The sequence below is a fragment of the Thamnophis sirtalis genome, unplaced genomic scaffold (genome assembly GCF_051295495.1).
Source record: "Thamnophis sirtalis isolate CommonGarterSnake01/CBP01778 unplaced genomic scaffold, rThaSir2_p1.2 scaffold_14, whole genome shotgun sequence".
In the NCBI taxonomy this organism is placed as follows: domain Eukaryota; kingdom Metazoa; phylum Chordata; class Lepidosauria; order Squamata; family Natricidae; genus Thamnophis; species Thamnophis sirtalis.
The window spans coordinates 26,073,002-26,097,279 of record NW_028261394.1 but is presented as its reverse complement, the minus strand read 5'-3'; the positions used below and the strand labels follow the sequence as shown (position 1 = coordinate 26,097,279).

General features: G+C 45.5%; 1 protein-coding gene across 1 annotated transcript; it reads left to right on the top strand.

Annotated features, from left to right (window-relative positions):
* The first annotated feature begins 2,207 nt into the window (after window positions 1-2,207).
* Window positions 2,208-20,948, top strand: MLKL (mixed lineage kinase domain like pseudokinase). The gene is made up of 9 exons (XM_087701774.1): window positions 2,208-2,694; window positions 6,899-7,064; window positions 9,441-9,538; window positions 12,056-12,191; window positions 13,869-13,953; window positions 15,312-15,463; window positions 16,613-16,662; window positions 18,615-18,755; window positions 19,522-20,948. Exons 1-9 carry the CDS (start codon window positions 2,208-2,210, stop codon window positions 19,587-19,589), a joined length of 1,383 nt encoding a protein of 460 aa, XP_087557900.1. The 3' UTR covers window positions 19,590-20,948.
* The last annotated feature ends 3,330 nt before the right edge of the window (window positions 20,949-24,278 follow it).

The following is a 24,278-nucleotide window of genomic DNA, read 5'->3' as shown; positions in this document are numbered from 1 at the left end:
ATCCATTTCATCACTCTTTGCCAGGAAGTAGGGCCAAAAGAGGAATTGCAGGAGGTTTTTGCTGTGTTTTTTGTGAAAACACAAGAGAAAGCCGAGGAGAAGACATCTTAGAGACTCGAGGTAAGCTGGAGGAGGTCGAGGGAGAAGGAAAGTTGCTTCTTCGGTTGAAGAGACCCGCGGGAGAGGCAGCTCACAGTTGAGGCCAAGTTGAACTTACAGAAAATGTCGGTTGGGGAAGAACTGAATGTCAGGAGAATGAAAGCAGAGAAGAGCCGGAGAGGACCTGCTCACATCCTGAGTTAGACTTGTAATGGAGGCCGCTCTCCCCAAGATAGAGTTAGAATGCTGTCCTTGCTTCCCATGTTTGAAGTTTTCTTGGCATTAATGTGGAAAAGAGTTGGGATTCTTTCAGAGTATCTTTGGGGAATAATGGATGGAAACTGACCAAGGAGAGATTCAACCTGGAAATAAGGAGGAATTTCCTGACAGTGAGAACAATCAACCCATGGAACAGAAGTTGCCTTCGGAAGTTGAGGGAGCTTCATCACTGGAGGCTTTCAAGAAGAGACTGGATAGCCATTTGTCAGAATTGCTGTAGGGCAGTGTTTCTCAACCTTGGCAACTTGAAGATGTCCGGACTTCAAGTCCCAGAATTCCCCAGCCAGCATGCTGGCTGGGGAATTCTGGGAGTTGAAGTCCGGACATCTTCAAGTTGCCAAGGTTGAGAAACACTGGTGTAGGGTCTCCTGATTGGGCGGGGAAGAGGGGAGTTGGACTAGATGACCTACAAAGTCCCTTCCGACTGTTAATCTGGAAAGTCTCCTAGATTTTTCAGTCTTAGATGGTTTTCCATCTAAGGCAGGGGTGTCCAAACTTGGGAACTTTAAGACTTGTGGATTTCAACTCCCAGAGAATTCTGGGAATTTCTCAAGTTCTCAAGTTTGGACACCCCTGATCTAAGGGTCAACCAAATTGACAGATCTCTATCACCTAAAATAAGGGCAGCCTAAGGACCCCATAATACAATGGTGTGTAATCATTTTGTATTAGTAGGCAAGATGGTGCTTTGGGGTGGTAGCCCCTGATTTCAAAAAAGATCCCCTGTTAAGCAACGAGGGTGATCCGTGCCTGAAATAACATGACTTCTTTCAGAATCCCTGCACCTAACTGAAGCCGCGCAGGTTGGCTTCCCAAGATGTTGGTGATGGTGAGGATGTCTATCTTTTGCCAAAGAAGCTTCCTAATTGTAAGTCCATGGAGGGCTTACGATTCCCATGGTTTCTTGATTTATGAAGTTTTTTATTTTTTTCATTTTCATATAAATAACCACGTAGTCATCATTGTTTTGTATTATTAAATATTTACGTCAATTTGTCTTACCATCAACCCCCGAGAATGATTATTGGCTCTTCTGCTCTCAATACACCATATTTGTATCTTATCCATCGCTTTCTTCTCTCTCCTCCTCCTCCTCCTCCTCCTCCTCCTCCTCCTCCTCCTCCTCCCCCCTCCCCCTCCCCCTCTCTCCTTTCTTCCCTCTGTCATCCCTCTCTTCTCTGCTTCCCCTTCCTCTCTTCTTCTCCTCTCTCCTCTTTCCAGTCCTTCTTTCTCTCCTCCTCTTCCCCCGCCCTGCCCCCTCTCCTAACCTTCTCTTCCTCCCTTTACTGATTTCCTCTCTTCCACACTCTTGTGGTTTCTTGATTAGGATTCCCAGTAGCGCAACGGGACAGGCTTCAAAAACCAACTTCTGGGCCATTGTAAGTTGTCTTCTGTACCTGAAGTCTTCTGGGTTAGATGAAGGGCACAGTCCAGTTGAGCCATGCTTTTTTTTTTTAAAGTTTTTTATTTTTCCTTTCAAATTCATTCTTAAATATACATTCTTATAATTGCTATTTAACATTTGTCAATTAATATCATGTTTCTGCCTGTATATTTACATTTTCATACTTTCTTATTTCCCTTCCTCCTGATTTAATAATGAGTTATTTGTTTTGTGCTTTGTTCCTTTCTGTTTGTATCTTTTTTCAAGCCAATCATAAAATCGGCCCCATGTCCTGTAGTAGACTTATTCCTCTTTGTCCTTTATTCTGAATGTCAACCTATTCATTTCTGCACAATCTAATATCTCCTTTATTATCTCTCCTTCTGATGGGATTTTGTCTGCTTTCTAATTTTGTGCAAATACAATTCTAGCTGCCAGTTGAGTCATGCTTTGTTCACAGGATTGTTCCTTCCTTGCAGCCATGGAAATCGTGGATCGCATTCTAGCCGTTGCGAATGTCATCTACGGGCAATATCAGCACATGAAGTACTGCAAGAAGCAGAAAGAGCGCCTTGTCAAGCGCATGGAGGTCCTCCTGAGACCTCTTGCGCTCCTCAAGGCTCAGCCCCCCAGCAAACTGTCCTCCAGTCTGACATGGATGCTGCAGAGCATGCTGGACCTTTTGCTTGAAGCCCACGGACTCTTTGAGAAGTACAAAAACCATAACATACTGGAGAGGTTCATCAAGGCTGGGGAGATGCTGGAAGAGTTTGCAAACCTGAATGAGCGCTTTGGTGATACGGGCCAAGGACTTCTGCTGCAGCTCCAGGTGGAGCAGAAGGTGCTAGTGAACTTCCAGAAGTGCGTGGTGAGCAAGGAATGCTGCCAAGATCTGGCGGAAGACAAAGTTTGCTGGAAGGAGATGGCCAAAGGTAGGGCTATGTTTTGGGTAGGGCAGGAGACCTATGGCTGTCCAGTCTCTTCTTCAAAAACCCCCAGTGATGAAGGACCCACAACTTCAGAAGGCAAAGCTGTTCCACTGGTTGATTGTCGTCACTGTTAGGAAGATTCTCCAGGTTGCTTCTCTCCTTGATTAGCTTCCATCCATTGTTTCTTGTCTTCACTAATCTAGTGAAGAGAAGGACCAGGGAAGACATGATAGCAGTTTTCCAATATTTGAGGGGTCCATCTGTTTTCCAAGGCACCTGAAGGCCAGACAAGGAATAATGGACGGAAACTGATCAAGGAGAGATTCAACCTAGAAATAAAGAGAAAATTCCTGACAGTGAGAACGATCAACCCATGGAACAGACGTTGCCTTCGGAAGTCGTGGGAGCTTCATCACTGGAAGCTTTCAAGAAGAGACTGGACTGTCATCTGTCAGAAATGGTCAGAGGTGGGTTCCTACCAGTTTGCACCTATTCGGTAGAACCGGTTCATCAAATCTATGGAACCGGTTAGAAGAGGTTCCACCAGTGGACCCGGAAAGCAGGCCACACCTACAGAAGAGGTTTCAAAATTTTTGAAACCCACCACTGGCAAGGATCTTGTAACTTGACAGCTTTAAGACTTGCATGTTTTAATGCCAGTGTTTCTGAATAGCTATTTGGACCGACCTAAGTACTAATTCATAATTTCATATCCGGTCACATGGGCAGCAAGCCGCTCCCATCTGGTCACATGGGTGGCAAGCCACTCCCACAAAGGAGGCCACACCCACAGAGTAGGTTCCAACAATTTTTGAAACCCACCACTGGAAATGGTGTAGGGTCTCCTGCTTGGGTGGGGGTGGGAGATGGTGGACTAGATGACCTACAAGGTCCCTTCCAACTCTGTTATTCTGTTCTGTGCTTCCTTTGAGAAATGGAACAGGGAATCTCTCTCTCTCTCTCTCTCTCTCTCTCTCTCTCTCTCTCTCTCTCTCTCTCTCTCTCTCTCTCTCTCTCTCTCTCTCTCTCTCTCTCTCATAAGTTCCAGATGTTTCTAAGCAATTAGAGGCAGGTAAAGCCATCCCAGGGGAGGTGTGTTCAATGGGAGATAAGATGCTAACTCATGCAGGGTGGGAATTCTGGAGTTCGGTGCTTCTGTGGGATTCTCACCAGGGAAAGCTGCTCTATGCTCTCCCTTCTTCTAGAAGTGGCTTATACCTCTGAGGATGCTCTTTGGGCCAGAATTAAGTTGGAGAAGGCCCCCTTTTTCGTGACCTTCCAACCTTTATATTCGGACTGTTGCATCATGAATCCCACATTCAGCAGTGTCATTTCCTAATATTTTGAGATCTGGCAACTTCTCTTTGTCTTCAAATGAGACCATCGCGATTGCCTACCAAGGAGGGAGGGTGACCCATGCCTGAAATCTGTGTCTGCATTCAAGAGTCAACATCAGAACAGGAATATTGCCACCGTTAGACAAACGGCTTCCAAGCACACAAGCAGACATATAGATGCTGCTATGAAAACTGAAAGGAAAAACATATATTTTTTTTAAAAAAATCTAGCACTATGGATGGATGGAACCTGTCTAAGGAGACAACACAGCACACCAGAACCTACAAGAGAAAATTTAAAAGAAGAAGGATAGGTGGAAGGTATTTTGCATCAGTTCCTAAACATCTTAAAAATAGTGCCCAGTAGAAAAATTCCGTTTTGCCTTTTTCTTTTTTTTTTCTATGGAGATTCTCAGTCATCCAGGTTATGGTTGTTCCAAAGGTGGTGTTTTTTTCCCCAAAAGGCAATTGGACTTTCTTGGTTTTGATTGAAGATATTTCACTTCTTGTTCAAGAAGCTTCTTCAGTTCTGATTGTATGGTGGGGAAATGGAAGGATTCATATTCCTTGCAGTCATCTGGTCCTTAGCACAGAAGAAGCTTGTTGGATGAGAATCGAAATGTCTTCAAGAAAAAATAAAGGAAGTTGAGTTGCCTTTTGAAAAAGCACCTTTGGGACAACGGATGACAGAGAATCTCGACAGACATTTAGCTACGCATTTAGGGATGAACACTGAGTGGTGCCGAGTATGAATGGATTTCCAGAAAAAAATAGCAGATCACAAGATTTAGGTGGCCCCGAGGACACAGATAAATCTCCAAGTAGCTTCAATGACTCTCAGAGAGAGTACTAAGGATCAGATGACTACAAGGAATATAAATCCTTCCATTCTCCACCATTCAGTCAGAACTGAAGAAGCATCTGGGACGAGAAGCGAAACGTCTTCAAGCAAAACAAAAAAGTCCCGTTGTCTTTTGAAAGAAAGGAGCTTTGGGCCTTGCTTTTTTCCTTGCAGTTTTTGCAGCGGTATTGAATTGAATTGAATTGAATTTATTGGTCTTGTATGCCGCCCACTCCTGAAGGACTCCGGGCAGCTTACAATAAACAAAGGAAGGGGATAAATAGACAATAGACAAACAACAATTTAAAATACACAACATTCATAGTTCCCGTGGGGCTGACTATTTCAACAGCCCCCCCCAGCCTGCCGGAGCAGCCAAGACTTTGTGGCTTTGCGGAAGGCCGGGAGAGTAGTAAGGGTCCAGATCTCCACAGGGAGCTCGTTCCAGAGGGCTGGAGCTGCAACAGAGAAGGCTCTCCCCCGGGGAGTCGCCAGCCGACATTGGCTGGCAGATGGGATCCGGAGGAGGCCTAGTCTTGCGATCTGATCGGTCTATGGGAGGTAATTGGCAGGAGGCAGTCTCTCAGGTACCCAGGTCTGATGCCATGTAGGGCTTTATAAGTAACGACTAGCACCTTGAAGCGAGTCCGGAGACTAATAGGTAGCCAGTGCAGCTCGTGGAGGATAGGTTTAACGTGGGTGTACCTGTGTGCACCCACGATCGCTCGCGCGGCTGCATTCTGGACTAGCTGAAGTCTTCGAACACTCTTCAAGGACAGCCCCATGTAGAGCGCGTTACAGTAATCCAGTCTTGAGGTCACAAGGGCATGAGTGACTATCTGAAGGGCCTCCCGATCCAGGTAGGATCGCAATTGGTGCACTAGGCGAACCTGGGCAAAGGACCCCTGGTCACAGCCAACAAATGGTGTTCTAAAGTCAGCTGGGGGTCCAGGAGGACTCCCAAATTGCAAACCTTCTCTGAGGGGCGTATAATTTCACCCTCCAGCCTGAGAGATGGAATAGTTGGCCAATCTTTGGGAGGGAGCATCAATAGCCACTCGGTCTTGTCGGGATTGAGTGCCAATTTGTTTACTCCCATCCAGACCCTAATAGCCTCCAGGCACTGGCACATCACTTCTACTGCTTCCAGATATGTGTGCATTTGTGTTATTATTATAGTTCGTTGCACAGGCAGCCAGGGGTTCAGGCTGGATCTGGCATTTTTGTCCCCCTGCCGAGTCCTTCCCAGGGACCTGGGATAGCCTGATATGGATGTTGGATGACATTAAAGGTATCGTTGCAGGAGGTTGGCTGTTTTGAGAAAAGCTGCCTTTTGCAATTGACTGATGGGGATATTGTCAGTGCCGATGGTTGTTCAAGCAGCACTCCGGTTGTTTTGGGATTGCATCCAAGGCACCTATTACTATTGGTGCTACCCAGGGGTGGGTTGCTACCGGCATTACGTTCTCCATGCACATTTACGCCTAAAAAGGTCTGCACATGCGTGGAACGTAAAAAAAGGGGGGGAAATTACATTTCTGCAATGGAGAATGTTCTGCACATGTGCAGAAGCAAAACTCAAGATGGCACCACCAACAATAGAACTGGTTCGGGTGCGTGGGTGGCCGAGTTACTACCTACTTGGCCGAACTGATAGGAACCCACCTCTGGTGCTCCCTTTGCTTTCTTTTGCCACAATCTTTATTTCTATTTGCAGGTCTTTTGCATTTTGTAATCTTCTCCAGTTGTTTCTGCTGCCTCCAGGTCCTGTCACGCCCACTATCCAGACTTTTTTGCCACCCGACTCACAGTTCAAGGCAACAATAGGATAATGCGATGCACATAAGAACATGCACAGACTGGGCCATCCTATCTCAGCCATCCTATCTCGCATTGTCATCTTTTCTGCCTCCCTCTTCAAACGTTGTTGGAAAGTCCCTCTCTCCTTCGGGCTGTTTTTATTTTTTGTGACTGAAAAGTGCAGGATGGTAGCCTCACTGTTTTCGTTCCGTTCAATGCTTGTTTCCAGGGCAGAAGGAAGAAGCTCAAACGGAAATCACAGAGATCGACAGGCACTTCTTAACGAAGATGGCCTTTCTGTCGGAGATGAAAGACCACGTCCTGTACAAAGGAGAATATTACAAAAGTCCGGTGGCCGTCAAAGTCTTCAAAAACCCCGTGACCATCAACACCAAGTGAGTGAAGAAGGGCGGTTGTGGGGATGGTAGAAGCTGTTAGACTCGAGTCGAAAACTTAAGCTGACTTTTTCCTCCAGCTGCTGCCTCCACTTTGTACTTTTCACATTGTTTATCGCTGCTCTTCCCACCTCCTGCTTTTGTCCTTTGTCCAGTGAAGATGTCTTCACAGCCAATTTGAGGTGCTTAAGGCACCAGGTTGGGGAACTGAGTTATAGTCCTGTCTTAGACACAAAGCGAGTAGGGTGACCTTAGGCCAGTCACTTTCTCTCCACCCTAGGAAAGAGGCAATGGCAAGCCACTTCTGAAAAAGATTGCCAAGGAAACTGCAGGGACATGTTTTTTAACATTCAACCAGGGAGGATAATTTTAACAAATTTAACAGATTAACAGAGCTGGAAGGGACCTTGGAGGTCTTCTAGTCCAACCCCCTGCCCAAGAAGGAGACCCTACACACTTCTGACAAATGGCAGTCCAGTCTAGTGTTGAAAGCTTCCAGTGATGAATCTCATTGAATTTATGTTTAATGTTAGTGCTAAGGCAATACTTATCATTTGTTATTTTTTTTGTACACATTTTTTTATTGTCAGTGCTTGATGTTTGTTTATAGGTTTGTCTTTCTTTTTTTAAAAAAATTTAAATTATCACAAAAGAAAAAAAAATCCTGCAGGAACTAGTCGAAGAAGTCTCCGGCAATCAGACCTGAAAGAAAACAAAAACTGTCTTCTAGGGATAACTTTATCCATTTATTTGCACAGATTTGAAAAGGCCTGGCCCTCAATCATTCTGGTGATTACCTAGAGACTGATTTGTTTAGAGCAGTGGTTCCCAAACTTGGCAACTTTAAGACTTGTGGACTTCAACTCCCAGAGTTCTCCAGCCAGAAGAGCTAGATGGAGAATTCTGGGAGTTGAATTCCACAAGTCTGAAAGTTGCCAAGTTTAGGAACCACTGGTTTAGAGAATGGCACTTAAATGCTGCTGTACTGCAAGAAAGAGGGAACGGAGGGAAAGTACAAGTAGACTTGCAGGATTATGTAATGTTGGCCAATCTCAATGAAGTTCTAGTTCTAATCCTCCTATAGGGTTGGTTTTCTTAGATGGCCTACCTGGCAGGGCTGACCCAGTGATTTATGTGGAAGTTCTCTTTTCATGGCTCCCCAGGATAACTCCAGCATAGATGCCAGAGTGATTATGGGGGGAGGCTGTTCCAGGAGGTAAGGGACATCCCAGATCATGCACTGTCATGGTGCCCTTCCTCATGTCACACATGTGATGCATCCATATGGACATTTTCTTGGCAGCAAGTGGTTAGCTGTCACTTTTGCCTTTTGTTCTGGGATGCCCCAGCCTTTTTGGGCTAGAATAAAGTCCCCTTGGTTTCTGAGTGGTCCCCCATCCAAGGACTGACTTGCTCAGGCTTCTGAGGTTAGCCAAGGTCAGTTGCCACCTGAAGTCGATTCCCAGTAAGAGTAGGACTATCCAAAACATGGGGCGAGATTTTGTTTCAGCGCTGAATTAAAAGTATATCTCTACCTCATAGGCAAGAAAAACCAAAAGGACACAGATAGACTGAGTGAAACCAGGATTAATAGCAATAACTGTGAGAGGGATCTTGGAGTCTTAGTGGAAAACCAGCTAAATAGGAGTAAGCAGTGTGTGGCGGTAGCCAAAAAAGCCAATGAGATCCTAAGTTGCATTAACAGAAGGATTGAATCAAGATCAAGGGAGGTACTAATATCACTCTATAAAGCCTTAGTAAGACCATCCCTAGAATCCTGCATCCAGTTTTGGTCACTATAAAAAAGATATTGAGACTCGAGAAAAAGACTCCAGAAAAAGTACAGAGAAGAGCAACCAGGATGATGAGGGGACTGGAGGCTAAAACATACAACGGACGGTTGCAAGAACTGGGCAAGGCTAGTCTAGTGAAGAGAAGGACCAAGGGAGACATGAGAGCAGTCTTCCAATATTTGAGGGGCTGTCACAGAGAGGAAGGGGTCAAGCTATTTTCCAAAAGGACCCGAAGGCCAGACAAGGAATAATGGATGGAAACTGACCAAGGAGAGATTCAACCTGAAAAAAAGGAGGAATTTTCTGACGGTGAGAACAATCAACCGATGGAACAGAAGTCGCCTTCGGAAGTTGTGGGAGCTTCATCACTGGAGGCTTTCAAGAAGAGAGTGGACTGCCATCTGTCAGAAATGGTGTAGGGTCTCCTGCTTGGGTGGGGGGTTGGACTAGAGGACTTAAGGTCCCTTCCAACTCTGCTAATCTGTTCATCGTTGCAAATCCTTCTCTCTGTTTGGGGTGGGTGGGTTTTGAGGGCGAGGCCATCAGCTCCTGCCCAAGACTGACCCTGTTCAGTTTCTCGCAGGAAGGTGAGGCAGATCTTCGAGGAGGAGATCAGGACCCTGAAGAGGCTGGAGTCCTCCTACATTGTGCGCTTGTACGGCATCTGCATTGACGAAAGCGGTAAGATCTTTGGCTGGCTTGGGATTTGGAGAAGAGCCTCATGGGGATGAATTCAGGAAGTCCTCGACTTATGACCACAATCTAAGACCAGAATTCCCATTGCTAAGCAAGGCGGGTTTTAAGTGAGTCACACTGGATGTTGCGATCTTTTTTACCCAGCGGGGGTGGTGTTGGTGTTCAGCGAATCACTCCAGTCGTTCAGTGAATTGTGCGGTCGTTCAGTGAATCTGGCTTCCTCCGTTGATTTTGCTTTTCTGAAGCCAAGCGGCAAAGTCCAAAATGTACTTAAGAGTCACCAAAGTGCCAAAAAGAGACTAAGGAAAGGCTTGGAAAAAGTAAGGGCTTTGATTTGGGCCAAAGCAAAAGAGCTGGGTGGGCAAGTTCACAGCATACAGGCATGCAAGGAAAAAGCCACACCTGGGGAGAGTGTGGTTAAGAACTTATGCACTCATGTAGCCAGTCAGAGACAATGTTTGTTACTCAATGTGGGCAATGTCTTGTCCGTGTCCTTCTTATCTCCAAAGCATGTCTGTAGAGCATCCCTTGTAGCTTTATGTATCCCTGCTCTCCTTATCTGTTTGATGGGCATTCTTGGGCAGCTCCTTGCCTGCCCCCCCCCCTTCCTGGTTATCTATGGAGCAGAATGTTCCTGGGTAGCTCTTGGTTGTATCTTTCTTATTTGTTTTCCAATCCCTTACAGAAGTAAAATAGCAAAAATCCATTCTTAACAGAAGCAAATAGCAAAGGTTCCATTGATTCATGTGACTATCTCCCTTCAGTGGCAAATGGAGACCCTGCGATGCTGCAACTATATAAACTCATGGCTGTTTGCCAAGTGCCAAATTTTGATCAGGTGACTAGAGCAGTGTTTCTCAACCTTGGCAACTTGAAGATGTCCGGACTTCAACTCCCAGAATTCCCCAGCCAGCGAATGCTGGCTGGGGAATTCTGGGAGTTGAAGTCCGGACATCTTCAAGTTGCCAAGGTTGAGAAACACTGGACTAGAGGGATTTGGAATGGGACAACTGGCCATAGCCAACTCACCTTGGCCAACTCACCTTGGGACAATTTAACAATTCTATTTAATTATTTAAAATAAATTACAAAACAATTTCACACTTCACTCTATCCCTCCTTTTGCATCCTTCCTTTAATGCAGTGTTTCTCAACCTTGGCCACTTGAAGATGTCTGGATTTCGCTGGCTGGGGAATTCTGGGAGTTGAAGTCCGGACATCTTCAAGTGGCCAAGGTTGAGAAACACTGCTTTAATGATTCTATTCCACTGTTTGTTTAACATTAGTGCGACTCTTGTCCTGCAGTGAGTGATCCCGTGGCAGGTTGGCCAGGGTGAATTGGCTGTGGCGAGTTGTCATAGACCCACAGGGATGCTGCAAAGTTGTAAGCCTGAGGACAGGTCATAAGTCCCTTTTTTTCCATCACGACTGTCACTTCAAACAGTCACTAAAGGAAAGGACTTCCTGTCCTGATGCAGCCCCCTCTAACTTCCACCGATTCTTTTCGTGCAGAGTAAGGGGAGAGATTTCCTGCAGAAAAAGGGAAGTGAGGTTGTAGGAGCGCTGCTGTCACTCCATTGTTGGCAGAATGGCAAGGTTTGTGGCCAGCTTTTCAGAGCCAGCTCTTCAGAGGATTGTGGGTGGGAACTCTGGACAGGGACCTAAACTCAAGGGGCAGATGTTTCCTGGTAGGCACAGCCATTCAGCCTCGGCTCTTCCAGTGAGGCGGTCAACATAGCCACAGGTAGATTTCTGTGCAAAACCTGCCATTGCATATCAGCAAAACATTTGTATTTCATTCTAACTCACTGTTTCTCAAAGTTGGCAACTTGAAGATGGCTGGGCTCCATCTCCCAGAGTTCCCCAGCCAGCATAGCTGACTTCTGCCTTTCGTTCAATGAACAGGAGCTAAGCGGAGCAGGGGGTGGGGTAGGGGGGCTCCAGAGGTGGGTTCCTAGCAGTTTGCACCTATTCGGTAGAACCGGTTCGTCAAATCTACCGAACCGGTTAGAAGAGGTTCCACCAGTGGACCTGGAAAGCAGGCCACACCTACAGAAGAGGTTCCAAAATTTTTGAAAACCCTCCACTGCCCCCCCCCCACACTGACACAGAGAGAGAGAGAAAGAAAAAGAAAGGAAGAAAGAAAGAAAGAAAAAAGAAAGAAAAAGAGTGAGAGAGAGATGAAAGAAAAAAAGAAAAAAGGGATAGAGAGACAAAAGGAAGGAGAGAGAGAGAGAGAGAGAGAGAGAGAGAGAGAGAGAGAGAGAGAGAAAACACATGGCCGGCAAGCCACTCCCACCAGGTCACATGGCCGGCAAGCCACTCCCACAAAGGAGGCCACACCCACAGAATAGGTTCCTTTTTTTTTGAAACCCACCACTGGGGGGCTCCCTTTGCTGTTCTGGCTTGGGGTTGAGAAACGGAGCATCCCGGCCAGGTGAGCTAAGCGGGGCAGACTCCCAGGAGTAGCCATCTCCTCATGGAGGATCTTTGTTCCTTTAGGGACAATTCCACAGTTCTCCATAGTCACTGAGTATTGTGAGAAGGGCACCCTGCGGGAAGTGTTGAGAAAAGAACAGGACCTGCCCTGGAAGATTCGCTGCGACATGGCTTCGGATGCGGCCGCTGGGCTGTACAGGTGTGTGTGGCTGGAGGGAGAAGAAGCAGGTGTTCCTGAAGGTTGATCCTCAACACCAGTTCTTGTCTCATCCTGTCCTGACAATAGCAGTAGCACTCATTATATACCGCTTTATGTGGGAAAGAATGGGGGAAAGAATAGCAATAGACTTATATACCACTTTATATGGGAATGAATAGCAATAGCAGTAGCACTTAGACTTATATACCACTTTATGTTGGAAAGAATAGCAATATCAGTTGCACTTAGATTTATATACTGCTTCATGTGGGAAAGAATGTGGGAAAGCAATAACAATAGACTTATATACTGCTTCACAGTGCTTTACAGCTCTCTCAGTAGTTTACAGAGTCAGCCTCTTGCCCCCAACAATCTGGATCCTCATTTTACCTACCGCAGATGGATGGAAGGCTGAGTCAACCTTGAGCCAATCAGAATTGAACTCCTAGCAGTGGGCAGAATTAGCCTGCAACAATACTGCATTCTAACCACTGCACCGCCACAGGTCTACAAGCTTCACATATCCAGGGATCTCAGTCCCAGCCTCCCCATGTGGTCTTCAATACATCCTGACCCATGAATAATGAGCTTTAGGTCTTAGTAAAGGACTCATTGACTAAGCCTTGGCTGCCTGGTGTGCCCTGAGGGATCAGGTCTGTCTCAGATTTGGAAAAGTGCCCTGGTGGCAAAGTGGTTAGAGTGCAGTACTGCAGGCTACTTCTGCTGAATGCTGGCTGACTGCAATTTAGCAGTTCAAATCCCACCAGGCTCAAGGTTGACTCAGACTTCCATCCTTCTGAGGTGGGTAAAATGAGGACCCAGATTGTTGGGGGCAAGAGGCTGACTCTGTGAACTGCTTAGAGGGGGCTGTAAAGCACTGAGAAGCGGCATATAAGTCTAAGTGCTATTGCCTTTCCTTCCTTCCTTCCTTCCTTCCTTCCTTCCTTCATTCCTTCCTTCCTTCCTTCCTTCCTTCCTTCTTTCCTTCTTTCTTTCTTTCCTTCCTTTCTTCCTCCTTCCTTCCTTCCTTCTGGTTGGCTCAGCCTTCCATTCTTCTGAGGTGGGTAAAATGAGGACCCAGATTGTTGTGGGTAAGAGGCTGACTCTGTGAACTCCTTAGAGAGGGCTGTAAAGCACCGTGAAGCAGTTTATAAGTCTAAGTGCTATTGCTATTGCCCTTCCTTCCTTCCTTCCTTCCTTCCTTCCTTCCTTCCTTCCTTCCTTCCTTCCTTCCTTCCTTCCTTCCTTCCTTCCTTCCTTCCTTCCTTCCTTCCTTCCTTCCTTCCTTCTGGTTGACTCAGTTTTCCATCCTTCCATGACTGATAAAATGAGGATCCAGATTGTTGGAGGCAAGAGACTGACTGTAAACTGCTTAGAAGGGGCTGAAAAACACTGTGAAGCTGCATATGTCTAAGTGCTATTGCCCCTCCTTCCTTCCTTCCTTCCTTCCTTCCTTCCTTCCTTCCTTCCTTCCTTCCTTCCTTCCTTCCTTCCTTCCTTCCTTCCTTCCTTCTTTCCTTCCTTCCGGTTGGCTCAGCCTTCCATTCTTCTGAGGTGGGTAAAATGAGGACCCAGATTGTTGGGGGCAAAAGGCTGACTGTAAACTGCTTAGAGGGGGCCATTGCTATAAACTGCACATAAGAATTGGGTGAAGCTCTTCCTTTTTGTTGGCTGCAGGTTGCACCAGACAGGAGAGAAGTGCCAACTGCATCGTTGCATCAACAGTTCCAAATTCTTGGTTGCCAAGGGCTACTGTGTAAAGGTGAGGTCTGCATGTAGCATCCCTATACTATAAAGATAGACCTCGAGTTACGACAGTTCATATAGTGACCGTTCAAAGTGACAATAGCATTGAAAAAAATGACTTACGATCATTTTTCACACTTATTATCGTTGCAGCATCCCCGTGGTCACATTCGGATGCTTGGCATATGACTCGTATTTATGACGTTTGCCATGTCCCTGGGTCATACAATCTCCTTTGGCGACTTTCTGACAAGGTTGATTCACTTAACAACCATGTTGCTAACTAAACAACTGCAGCGATTCACTTAACAGCTGTGGCAGGAAAGGTTGTAAGATGGTACAAAACCCACTTAAGAACTGTCTCACTTAGCAATAGAAATTTTGGGCTTGATTGTGGTCGTAAGTCAAGGATTATCTCTACCTGTACTTTCTGGTTTAAAGACAATGAGCCTAAAAGTCTAATCGTTACAGAATTGTAAGAGGGGGCTTGTATTTCCTTTCAGTGAGATTATGTTGGAGAAAACCTACACAAACCTGCCCTTAGAAAGTTGTGTTGTATTTGAGGGAGTCAATATCTTCCTAGCATTACCCATCCATCCCTGGAAGGATATAAGCCCTCATTGTACTACTTTGGGGAAGTATAACAATGGGAGATGATTTTGGAAGATGCTCTAGTTGGGTGGATGCCAGAATTACAGGGACTCCCTGTTAACACAACTCAATCAAAATAGAGCTGGAAGGGACCTTGGAGATCTTCTAGTCCAGCTCCCTGCTCAAGCAGGAGACCCTCTACCATTTTAGACAAGTGACTGTCCAGTCTCTTCTTAAAACCCTCCAGTGATGGAGCACTCACAACTTTTGAAGGCAAGCTCTTCCATTGGTTAATTATCCTCACTGTTAGGAAGTTTCTCTTTAGTTCTAGGTTGCTTCTCTCCTTCGTTAGTTTCCAATCATTGTTTCATGTCCTCCCTTCTGGTGCTTTGGAGAATAATTGACCCCCTTCCCTTTGTGGCAGCCCCTCAAATACTGGAATACTGCTATCATGTCCCCACCCCCACCCCAGTCCTTCTTTTCTCTTGATTTGCCATACCCAAATCCTGCAACTGTTCTTCGTATCTTTTTGTCTCCAGGCCTTTAATCCTTCTGGTTGCTCTTCTTTATAGTTTTTCCAAAGACTCAAACATCTTTTTTATAATGTGGTCACCAAAACCGGATACAGTATTCCAGGTGCGGCCTTACTTTATAAAGCTTTATAAAGCAGTACTAATACTTCAGGCGATTAGGACCGCTTTATAAAACCTTAATAACTCCATTGGCTGTGGATGCATTTCCAAACAGGCTTCACAGAACTCACTTTGCTTCCATTCCATTCAGTTGTCAGGATTTAAACTGGACCAAACTGAGTCTTCCATCGGTCGAAAAAGCAAGGATAAAGTCTCCAGGCCGGTGTCTTCTTTAGCCTACATCTGTCCAGAGGGCCTGGCCTCTTTACACCACCCATACAACTTGGCTAGTGAAATATACAGGTATGTCTGTATCCTGCCTCTTCGCAGCTATGAAGAGCTATGTGGGGTCAACACATCGTTTTCTGGAGCTCAGTATGGCCTCGGTTTAATGGGGTCAGTTTCAGACCGAATTCTGCATTGCTATGTCATGTTGAACTTGATTAATTTTAAATTGGATTAGGATTGCCAGTGGATGCCCGTCTGTATGTGGTTTAGCCTTTTCCATTAGAATTCATAATGTTGTGGGAGCACAGAAAATGGGTTAATTCAGTATCAAGGTTAAAGTGTGTTGTGCAGAGAGCCAGCAATCTATGGCAACATGTCCCTCCCTTGTCTCTCCAGGGGCCGCTTTGAGAAGAGCAGCCAAATATCTGTAATTTGTGTGGCATTGAAACTCCCTCAGTTTCCTTTCTGGAGATTCCCTTATGTGAGCAGTAATGAAAGGAGGAAGTGACAAGAGTTCAGATGTCATACTCAATTTCTTTAACCGTGACTTGACTAAATTCCAATAGCTGTGTATGCCCGACATATTAAGTTATAAACCTTGAACTAATGATTACGGTGTCTGGATTCACACAATAGGCCACTTTTGAGGCTTAGTGGGACATGTGAACTCAGCTTTCCTTGAGAAATGAATCTGCAGGAGTGCCACTGTCATGGCTAGTGGCCCACTGTGGAGGCTGGATCTTGGGGAGTAGGGGAGGAAGGCTTCCCTTGAGCGGGAGCACCCCAAAAGGCATTCTGAAGATATCAAAACCCCTAGTTAGAACTGACTCTGCCCTAGTCGCAGGCTGCCATCTTGAGGGAGAGGGGTAAAAAAAGGGCAAAATGCCATGACCCACCCTTGGTGTCCTTCAAGGTGGGTCTATGGGCCATGAATCCCAGAGTGGCTCCATCCATACCACACATCAGCCATTTGCTTAACCATGATTTATTGAATAGGCCACTGTTAGCTAGCTTTGCAAACCATGAAAGGCCTAAAAGCTTTCAACAGAATCTACTAAGCCGTGATGTCGTGATGTTTGGTTGGAGACTGAATAGTATTGTGCAGATCTGGCCAATGTGTCAGGGCCCACTCAGATGGGCCACCCCATGGCTTGATAATGGCAGGGAAGGAGCTGCCATCTCTTGGCCCCCTTGTGTGACAGCTCCTGCCTTCCTTTCTTTCAGCTTTGGGATTGTGCTATGGGAGATCGCAACTGGGAAGCTCCCCTTTACAGGTGAGGCCTGGGCTCTTCTCTGGGGAAGGTCTGGGTTCTTCTCTACGGGGGAGGATGCTGTAGGTAAAACAGAAGGGTACAGTTTCATCTTGTGGCACAACCACTGTGTAAAACAAAGAACTGTGGGGATGGAAGGGACTTTGGAGGTCTTCTGGTCCAGCCACCTGCCAAAATGATACTATCCTTGAAAAAAGGTAGTCCAATATTTTCTTGAAAACCTCCAGTGATGGAGCACCCAAATTTGAGAGGCAAGCTCTTCCATTGTTTAATTGCTTTCTTAGTCAGAATTAATTCCTCCTGAATTCTAGGCTGGATCTTTCTCTAATGATCTTCCACCCATTCCTTCTTGTCCTGCCTTCAGTTGTTTTGGAGAGCACGTCCATCTTCTCTTCAGCAGTCCCTCAAATATTGGAAGACAGCTATCATGTCTCCCCTAATCCTTCTCTAAAGGGGGGGGTGTTTCTCATGGCATTCCCCTGCGCAGGGCTCCTTAACCTTGACAGCTTTGAGATGGGTGGACTTCAGTTCCCAGAATTCTCCAGCCAACCATGAATTCCATCCATCTTAAAGTTGAAATGTGGGAGTTGAAGTCCACACTTCTTAAAGTCGTCCAGCTTGAGAAACACTGCTTTGGGGTTTCTTACAGTAGGCTGCCATTGAACAGTTCTCAAGGTTTGTCTTCCTGCCAATTAGTGGAAGAGGGCCATGTCCCACTCCCCTATCAGGAATGCCATATCCTACTTCTCCATTGGTGGGGAAGAAGGAAAGCTGAGGGATAAGGGAAGATAAGAGATAAGGGAAACTGCTCTCCTGCCCAAGGGTCTGGTCCATGCTGATAAAGAGCCCTCTGGCCCTTCCTCTTGCCGTGGTCTCAGCTCAGCAGTTGGAGATGGAGCACAGGCAGAGAGGGCCAGGGGCAGTGATTCCAGAGCAGCCCAGAATGGCTGTGTTGGAGGCTCCTAAAATGGAGGCGTTTTGAATCAAGAGCCAGTAGAAGTGAAACCTGGGATCAAGGACTTTCCCAGATCTTGGGTTGAGGAAGTTGGATTTTCTGAATCTGCACAGGAGACTTCCTGTGCAGATTCCCAGAACTTCCTTTTTATCTGCAGAGACAAAGACCAGCTGGCTACAGTTTGGAGTGATTCATTGCTCCCCTCCACCCCTTGTCTCTCTTCCACATCTGCTGCTCTTGGGCAGGTCAAGCCCTTTTTTTGCAGCAGTCAGGAAAGATCCCTCTTTCAACACACCCTAAGAGATATGATCCCAGACAATGATCAGCCGGGCTTTGCTTAAGGACTCTCCCTGATTTTTTTCGCCTTTACAAATACAGATGTCTGTCGTGCGGCCAATAAAATTGTTACTGGAGTCTTGGAAACGTATATGAAAAGTCCAGATAGAGGCGCAGAAGGCAGCAATAAAAAATAAAATTCAGGAAGACCTCAGTGGCTCGGGAGATTCTCAATCCCTGACCTCCAGTCCTTCTGATGCGCCCTAAAAAGTTGGCTTTTCCAGCAAACCGGCCTGGCCTGAACAAAATAAAATAAATGTTTGATTATTGTTAATTTTAATCAATTTTTTAAAAATGTGATTGTTCATCTTAATTGGGTTTGTTTTTTGGATACAATATTTAATTTTTTTAAACTTGTAATATATGTTTTTTTTAATGTTGTACACCGCCCTGAGTCCTTGGGAGAAGGGCGGCATATAAATCTAACAAACAAACAAACAAACAAACAATCATCCAAGTCATAGTTGCCCTGAAAGTGGCCCAGTCAGTAGTGGGCTGCAGACCCCCCCGTTGGGGACTCCTGCCATATACGACTTCAGACAATCATCTCTGTATAATCGCTTCTTGAAAAACTCCCATGATGGAGCAGTCACAATTTCTGGATGCAAGCTCTCGGTATGCCTATCTATGTGAAACCTTGCAACCTCTCTGATTGTGATTCTAGGCTGCAACTCTCAAGAAATCTATGAGAAGGTTCATAAGGAAAAAGTACAGGAGCCTTTGTCGGAAGACTGCCCGCCCTATTTACGGGAAATCATCAACCAGTGTCGCAGTTATAACCCTTCCAAGCGCCCAACTACTGAAGGTATGAGAAAGCAGCAGGCATTGGGATGCGTGGTTGGGGTAACACATTTCACTAAGCCATAATTTGCTTTTAGTTAGGGTTTGATGCGTAACCTGTAGCTAGTTTTGTATATAATGCAACACTAAACGGTGCACCAATATTGGGGTATTCGGGGAGCAATGAATCCAGACATAAGTACTCTGGGCTCACACTTCCTTATCTCACTAGCTGTCAACTCTTCCAGCCTGGTCAGTTAGGAAAGAAAGAAAGACTCCTGGCCCATAATTAGCCAAAAGTATACATTACTAAAGCCAAAGTGGTCCTAGAAGACGCAAAGCTGGATCTGAAATTTTCACGAACAAAAGATACCGTTAACTTTCCCTTGTTCCTGGCCAACTCCCTGATTATCAGCCAATGTCCAGTTAACACTTTGTTTGGGAAATATTCTGTGCATGCGCATGGCTCCACATTCCTTTGGTGTGACCTTGAGACAGTTGGCTTCCCAGAGGATGGGATGGCTTGCTTTTGATTCATCTGGGTTCTGAATGTAAAGTGGTGTATAAGTCTAACTGCTATTGCTATCCCTTCCCCCACTGCTCCCTCCCCCCGTTACTGATGTCAGGCTGTCAGCTTGCGATGCGCATCTTAGCAGAATGGCAGCAATGACACCAGCAAAGATGGAATTGCTACTCATTTATTAAGCAGAGAAATGGCACCATGTTTTGAAGGCTGAGCTACAAAACTGAGGTAGGAAGATTTCTGAAAACTGATTTTTTTTCCTTTGCAGTTATTGTGAACCAACTCCTCATTCACCAGGATGATAATGGCAGCAACTTCATGAGTGAAAATCAGTGATTGTGGGAGATACGTTCTATCATCTGAACTGTCTCTCTTTTTTCCTACGTTGTTAAGTAAGCTCCCCGTTGGAAGAGCGAGTGCGTTCAGAGAAGCGTTGTGAGAGTTGTGTTGGAGAACACAAAAACCAGCATACAGAGACACTGCAGTTTAAATAGGCTTTTACTTTCATGGAAATAGAGGTATCAGAGTCCATCACACAGTCCAAGTCATACACGGATAAGACAGTCAGTCATCAACGTCTTTCAGTTAAGGGATAATACAAATAACATAGTCCATAAACATACAAACAGTCTGGTACTCAAAGTTTGCTAGCAGTTGCAAAACTTACAATAGCTGACAGCACTTTCTAACAGCCAGCTTCCAAAAACACTCAGATCAGATCAGCCCAGCATCTAACAAATAGAGAGCTAACAGTCATTCTGGCTCCCTCTTATGGCCGATTGAGGAAAACAGCAACCAATCACATTTTACAGTATGATTTAAAGAAACAGCATTGTTACATGATTTATATATTGCCAACCCAACCATTAGATTATATTCCTAACACATGTTTCAATATTCTTTGGCTCAGCCTGATCTTTGAACCATGAGCCATCTTTGCCATTTACCCAAATCTTCTGTTGGCTCCATAAAATGTGGGGGTTTGGGGTAGCAAATCCCCCCCAGATGTTGAAGGCCAATGTCAAATCTGCCTCAACTTGGGCTTCTGAGTAAAAACAATCCTTAACTCCAGTTGTTGAGAAAGGTATAATTTACTAGCAGTCAAGTGAACTACAGGAGCGTAAAAGTCAGAGCTGAGATTTCACGCCAGTTAAGTTTCCTCCCTTGGTCCCTTTTCCTTTGTGTGTCTCTCATGGTCTGGTTCAAGTTTAGAAGAGATGTTTTGGAAACAGTCACTCTATGGGTTGGCATTCTTCTCCCAGGGAAACGTGGAAGATTTCATCGGTCCTAAAATGAGGCAAAACTTGCGATTTCTCCGTGGGTCGTTCATGAAGCCAATGAGGAAAGAAGACTCGGACACGAATTTCCTTCGGGACGAAACCGACCCAGAACGAAGTCTGGGGGCTTCTTTTATTGAGCATACACAAGTAGGGGTGGATTCACATAGCCAATGCGGACCAATCATGATTGTGCAAGTTTACAGTATATGGTAACTCATTTACTCTCATGTAGACTCGAAGAACACTCATAGTCAATAAACCTTTTATCATCATGCAAACATCCAATGCTTAATTAATGTTTGAGAGTTAAACAGTTGTAACCCCTGATTTAATCAACGCTTAGTTACAAGTCTGTGGTTGCTGATCTGCTTAGTGTTAAGGGTACTGATTTAATCAACGCTTGGAGTTGGACAGTTTGTCTTACTGATCTAATCATATGGCCAATTATTGCTTTTAGTTTACTGATTTAATCATATGGTTAATTATTGCTTCTGTTCTATAGTGTTACAGTATGGCTGAATGCATACCTGCACGTATATCGCAACAAAAACTCTCTTAAACAAATTTCTCACTTAGCAACATAAATTTTGGGCTGAATTGTGGTTGTAAGTCGAGGACTATCTGTATTTGCACAACAGCCTTAAACCACTCAGTCCTGGGCACCCTCTTTTTGGGGGGGAAAAGGTGTGTCTTATACTCCAAAAAATATGGTAGCCTCTTTCTTTGGGGAACCAAAATTAGCCTTTTTCCTTCCACACAAAGCCAAAAGAACATTATCCCATCAATAAACACAGAATTAAAGTCACCATATGTTTGAATGTCGATCTTTCTAGCTAGCCAAGAAGCCTTGCTGAATATCACTCATCTTGGTTCTTTGTCACTAGAGGCTTCTTTCTGGCAGCTACGCTTCATTATTCAATTTATTCTTCAGGCCGTTGATCATTAAGAAACGCAACAGGGGAGAATTTCCTCCCAAAAAGACTGATCTGAAATAGCAAAAGCACTTAGACTTATGTACCGCTTCACGGTGCTTTTACAGCCCTCTCTAAGCAGTTTAGAGTCAGCCTATTTGCCCCCAACAATCTGGGTCCTCATTTTACCCACCTCGGAAGGATGGAAGGCTGAGTCAACCGGAAGGAAGGAAGGAAGGTAAGAAGGAAGGGCAATAGCAATAGCACTTAGACTTATATGCAGCTTCACAGGGCTTTCCAGCCCCCTCTAAGCAGTTTATAGAGTCAGCCTCTTGCCCCCAACAATCTGAGTCCTCATTTTACCCACTTCAGAAGAATGGAAGGCAGGATCAACCGGAAGGAAGGAAGGAAGGAAGGAAGGAAGGAAGGAAGGAAGGAAGGAAGGAAGGAAGGAAGGGCAATAGCACTTAGACTTATGTACCGCTTCTCGGTGCTTTTACAGCCCTCTCTAAGCAGTTTACAGAGTCAGTCTATTTGCCCCCAACAATCTGGGTCCTCATTTTACCCACCTCGGAAGGATGGAAGACCAACCTTGAGCCTGGTGAGATTCAAACTGCTGAACTGCTGGCAGCCAGCAGTCAGCAGAAGTATCCTGCAGGACTGCACTCTAACCACTGCTCCACCACAGCTCTTGATTTGAAAGTTGATTTAAAAACGACAGATTACAAGAAAGAAAGATGTTTCATGGGACACACAAAAGGAACTAGCTCACGCCTTAATAGTTAAAAGGGACCTTTATTATATTGCACTGATACATGCCGCCTGGCACAATCAACCTCCTATAAAATAACAGCCTTTGTTTTTACCCATTGCTCTCTAATGTCTTATAATGCCCTAAAAATGACAATAAAGCTTATTTATCTATTTATCTTTTATTTTATTTATTTTGTCAAACATGTATAAGATAATGGATACGTATAAAAATGGTTACGAATACAGGAAATGGATACGAATAAGTGGGGATAGTAAGACAGGTAGGCATATTGGTGTGTTTATGCACGCCCCTTTACAGACCTCTTAGAAATGGGGTGAGGTCAAAAGTAGCCAGTCTAAGGTTAAAATTTCGAGGGTTTGGGGAAGAAACCACAGAGTCAGGTAGAGCATTCCAGGCATTGACAACTCTGTGGCTGAAGTTGTATTTTCTGCAATCGAGTTTGGAGAAGTTTAGGTTTAAGTTTGTATCTATTGTGTGCTCGTGTATTGTTGTGGTTGAAGCTGAAGTAGTCATTGACAGGTAGGACATTGTAGCAGATAGTTTTATGTACTATGCTTAGGTTGGATCGAAGACGGCATAAGCCCAAAATTTCAAGCCTGGTGGCATAAGGGATTCTGTTGTGAGCAGAGGAGTGGAGGACTCTCCCCGTGAAATATCTCTGGACCAGTGGTGGGTTGAAGGTGGTACGTCCCGGTACGGGTGCCCCGGAGCCTGCCCGCAGCACCAAATACTATTCCAGTACAGTGCTCCGGAGGGTCCATCCGCCTGCCCGAGCTCCTTACTGGTCTTTTAAGTCTTTGGCGCCTGCGCGATGCTCCGCTGAGCAGTTGGAGCATAGCGGAGGCTTGCGGAGGTGCTGATGCCTGTGCGCGCTGCACGTGTGTGCATGCGTCCATGTGGACGCTGCCGGGTCAGTTCCAACCGTACCGGTTGGAACCCGATCCGGAACCCACCACTGCTCTGGACTAGCTCAATTGTGTAAATGTCTAATATGCAGTGCGGGTTCCAGGTAGATGAGCTGCATTGGAGAATTGGTCTAGGAAAGGTTTTGTATGCCCTAGTTAGCAATACAACGTTACCTGTTGCAATACGCGCAGGCATACATTAGCTATGCTGAAACGTGTATAGAATAGAAGCAATGATTAACCCTATGATTGAATCAGTAAGACAAACTGTTTAACTCTAGGCATTAAGTAAATTAGTAATTAACACTAAGCAGATCAGTAATCACAGACTCTTAATTACAAGCTTGATTAAATCAGGGGTTACAACTGTTTAACTCTCAAACATTAATTAAGGATTGGAAGTTTACACGATGATAAAAGATTTATTGACTATGAGTATTCTTTAGGTCTACATGGAAGTAAATGAGTTACCATATACTGTAAACTTGCACAATCATGATTGGTCCCCATTGGCTATGTAAATCCACCCCTCTCTTGTGTATGCTCAATAAAAAAGGACCCCCGGACTCCGTTCTGGGTCGGTTCGTCCCGAAGGGAATTCGTGTCCGAGTCTCTCTTCCACATTGGCTTCATGAACGACCCACGGAGAAATCGCAGTTACCAGAGAAGAAGCCTCCCAAGATTAGGTTAACAACTCCTAGTGCCTTTTTGGCAATTCAACGTTGCTGTTTGAAACTGTCAATTCCTCCCCCCCCCAATGTTTTTCTTCCTATGGATCCCGTTTTTCCACTGTTTTTTTTTAAAATTCTAGTGGTGTGTTTCATGCCCAACGGAACCGCATCCGCCCCACCCGCAAACGCCACTGCCGCATCAGGCTGCAAAACGCGCTTTCTTTTTAAACTCCGGCTGGTGGCGGCAGCGGCCTTAAAACTGCGCACGCGCGTCTTCCAGTCCTCCTTTCCTTCCCCCTCCCTGCTCCGCTCCATGTTTACCCAGAAGAGTGACAGCCGGGAAGACCAATAGAGAGACTCAGTGTCCAATAGAAATCAAACTCTGCGTTCGCGCGCCTCCCGGGCGGCCAATGGGGGGGCGTGGGCAGGAGGCGGGGCGGTTGAGCGGCTGGCCGGCGCGCGCGTCGCCTGGCCCCTCAGAGG

Bases quoted from the DNA above. Each gene is read 5' to 3' on its own strand.
- MLKL (XM_087701774.1), top strand. From the start codon at position 2,208: ATGCTTTGTTCACAGGATTGTTCCTTCCTTGCAGCCATGGAAATCGTG. The intron at 7,065-9,440 runs GTGAGTGAAGAA...AGTTTCTCGCAG, and splicing joins CCCGTGACCATCAACACCAA to GAAGGTGAGGCAGATCTTCG. The intron at 16,663-18,614 runs GTGAGGCCTGGG...TTGTGATTCTAG, and splicing joins TGGGAAGCTCCCCTTTACAG to GCTGCAACTCTCAAGAAATC.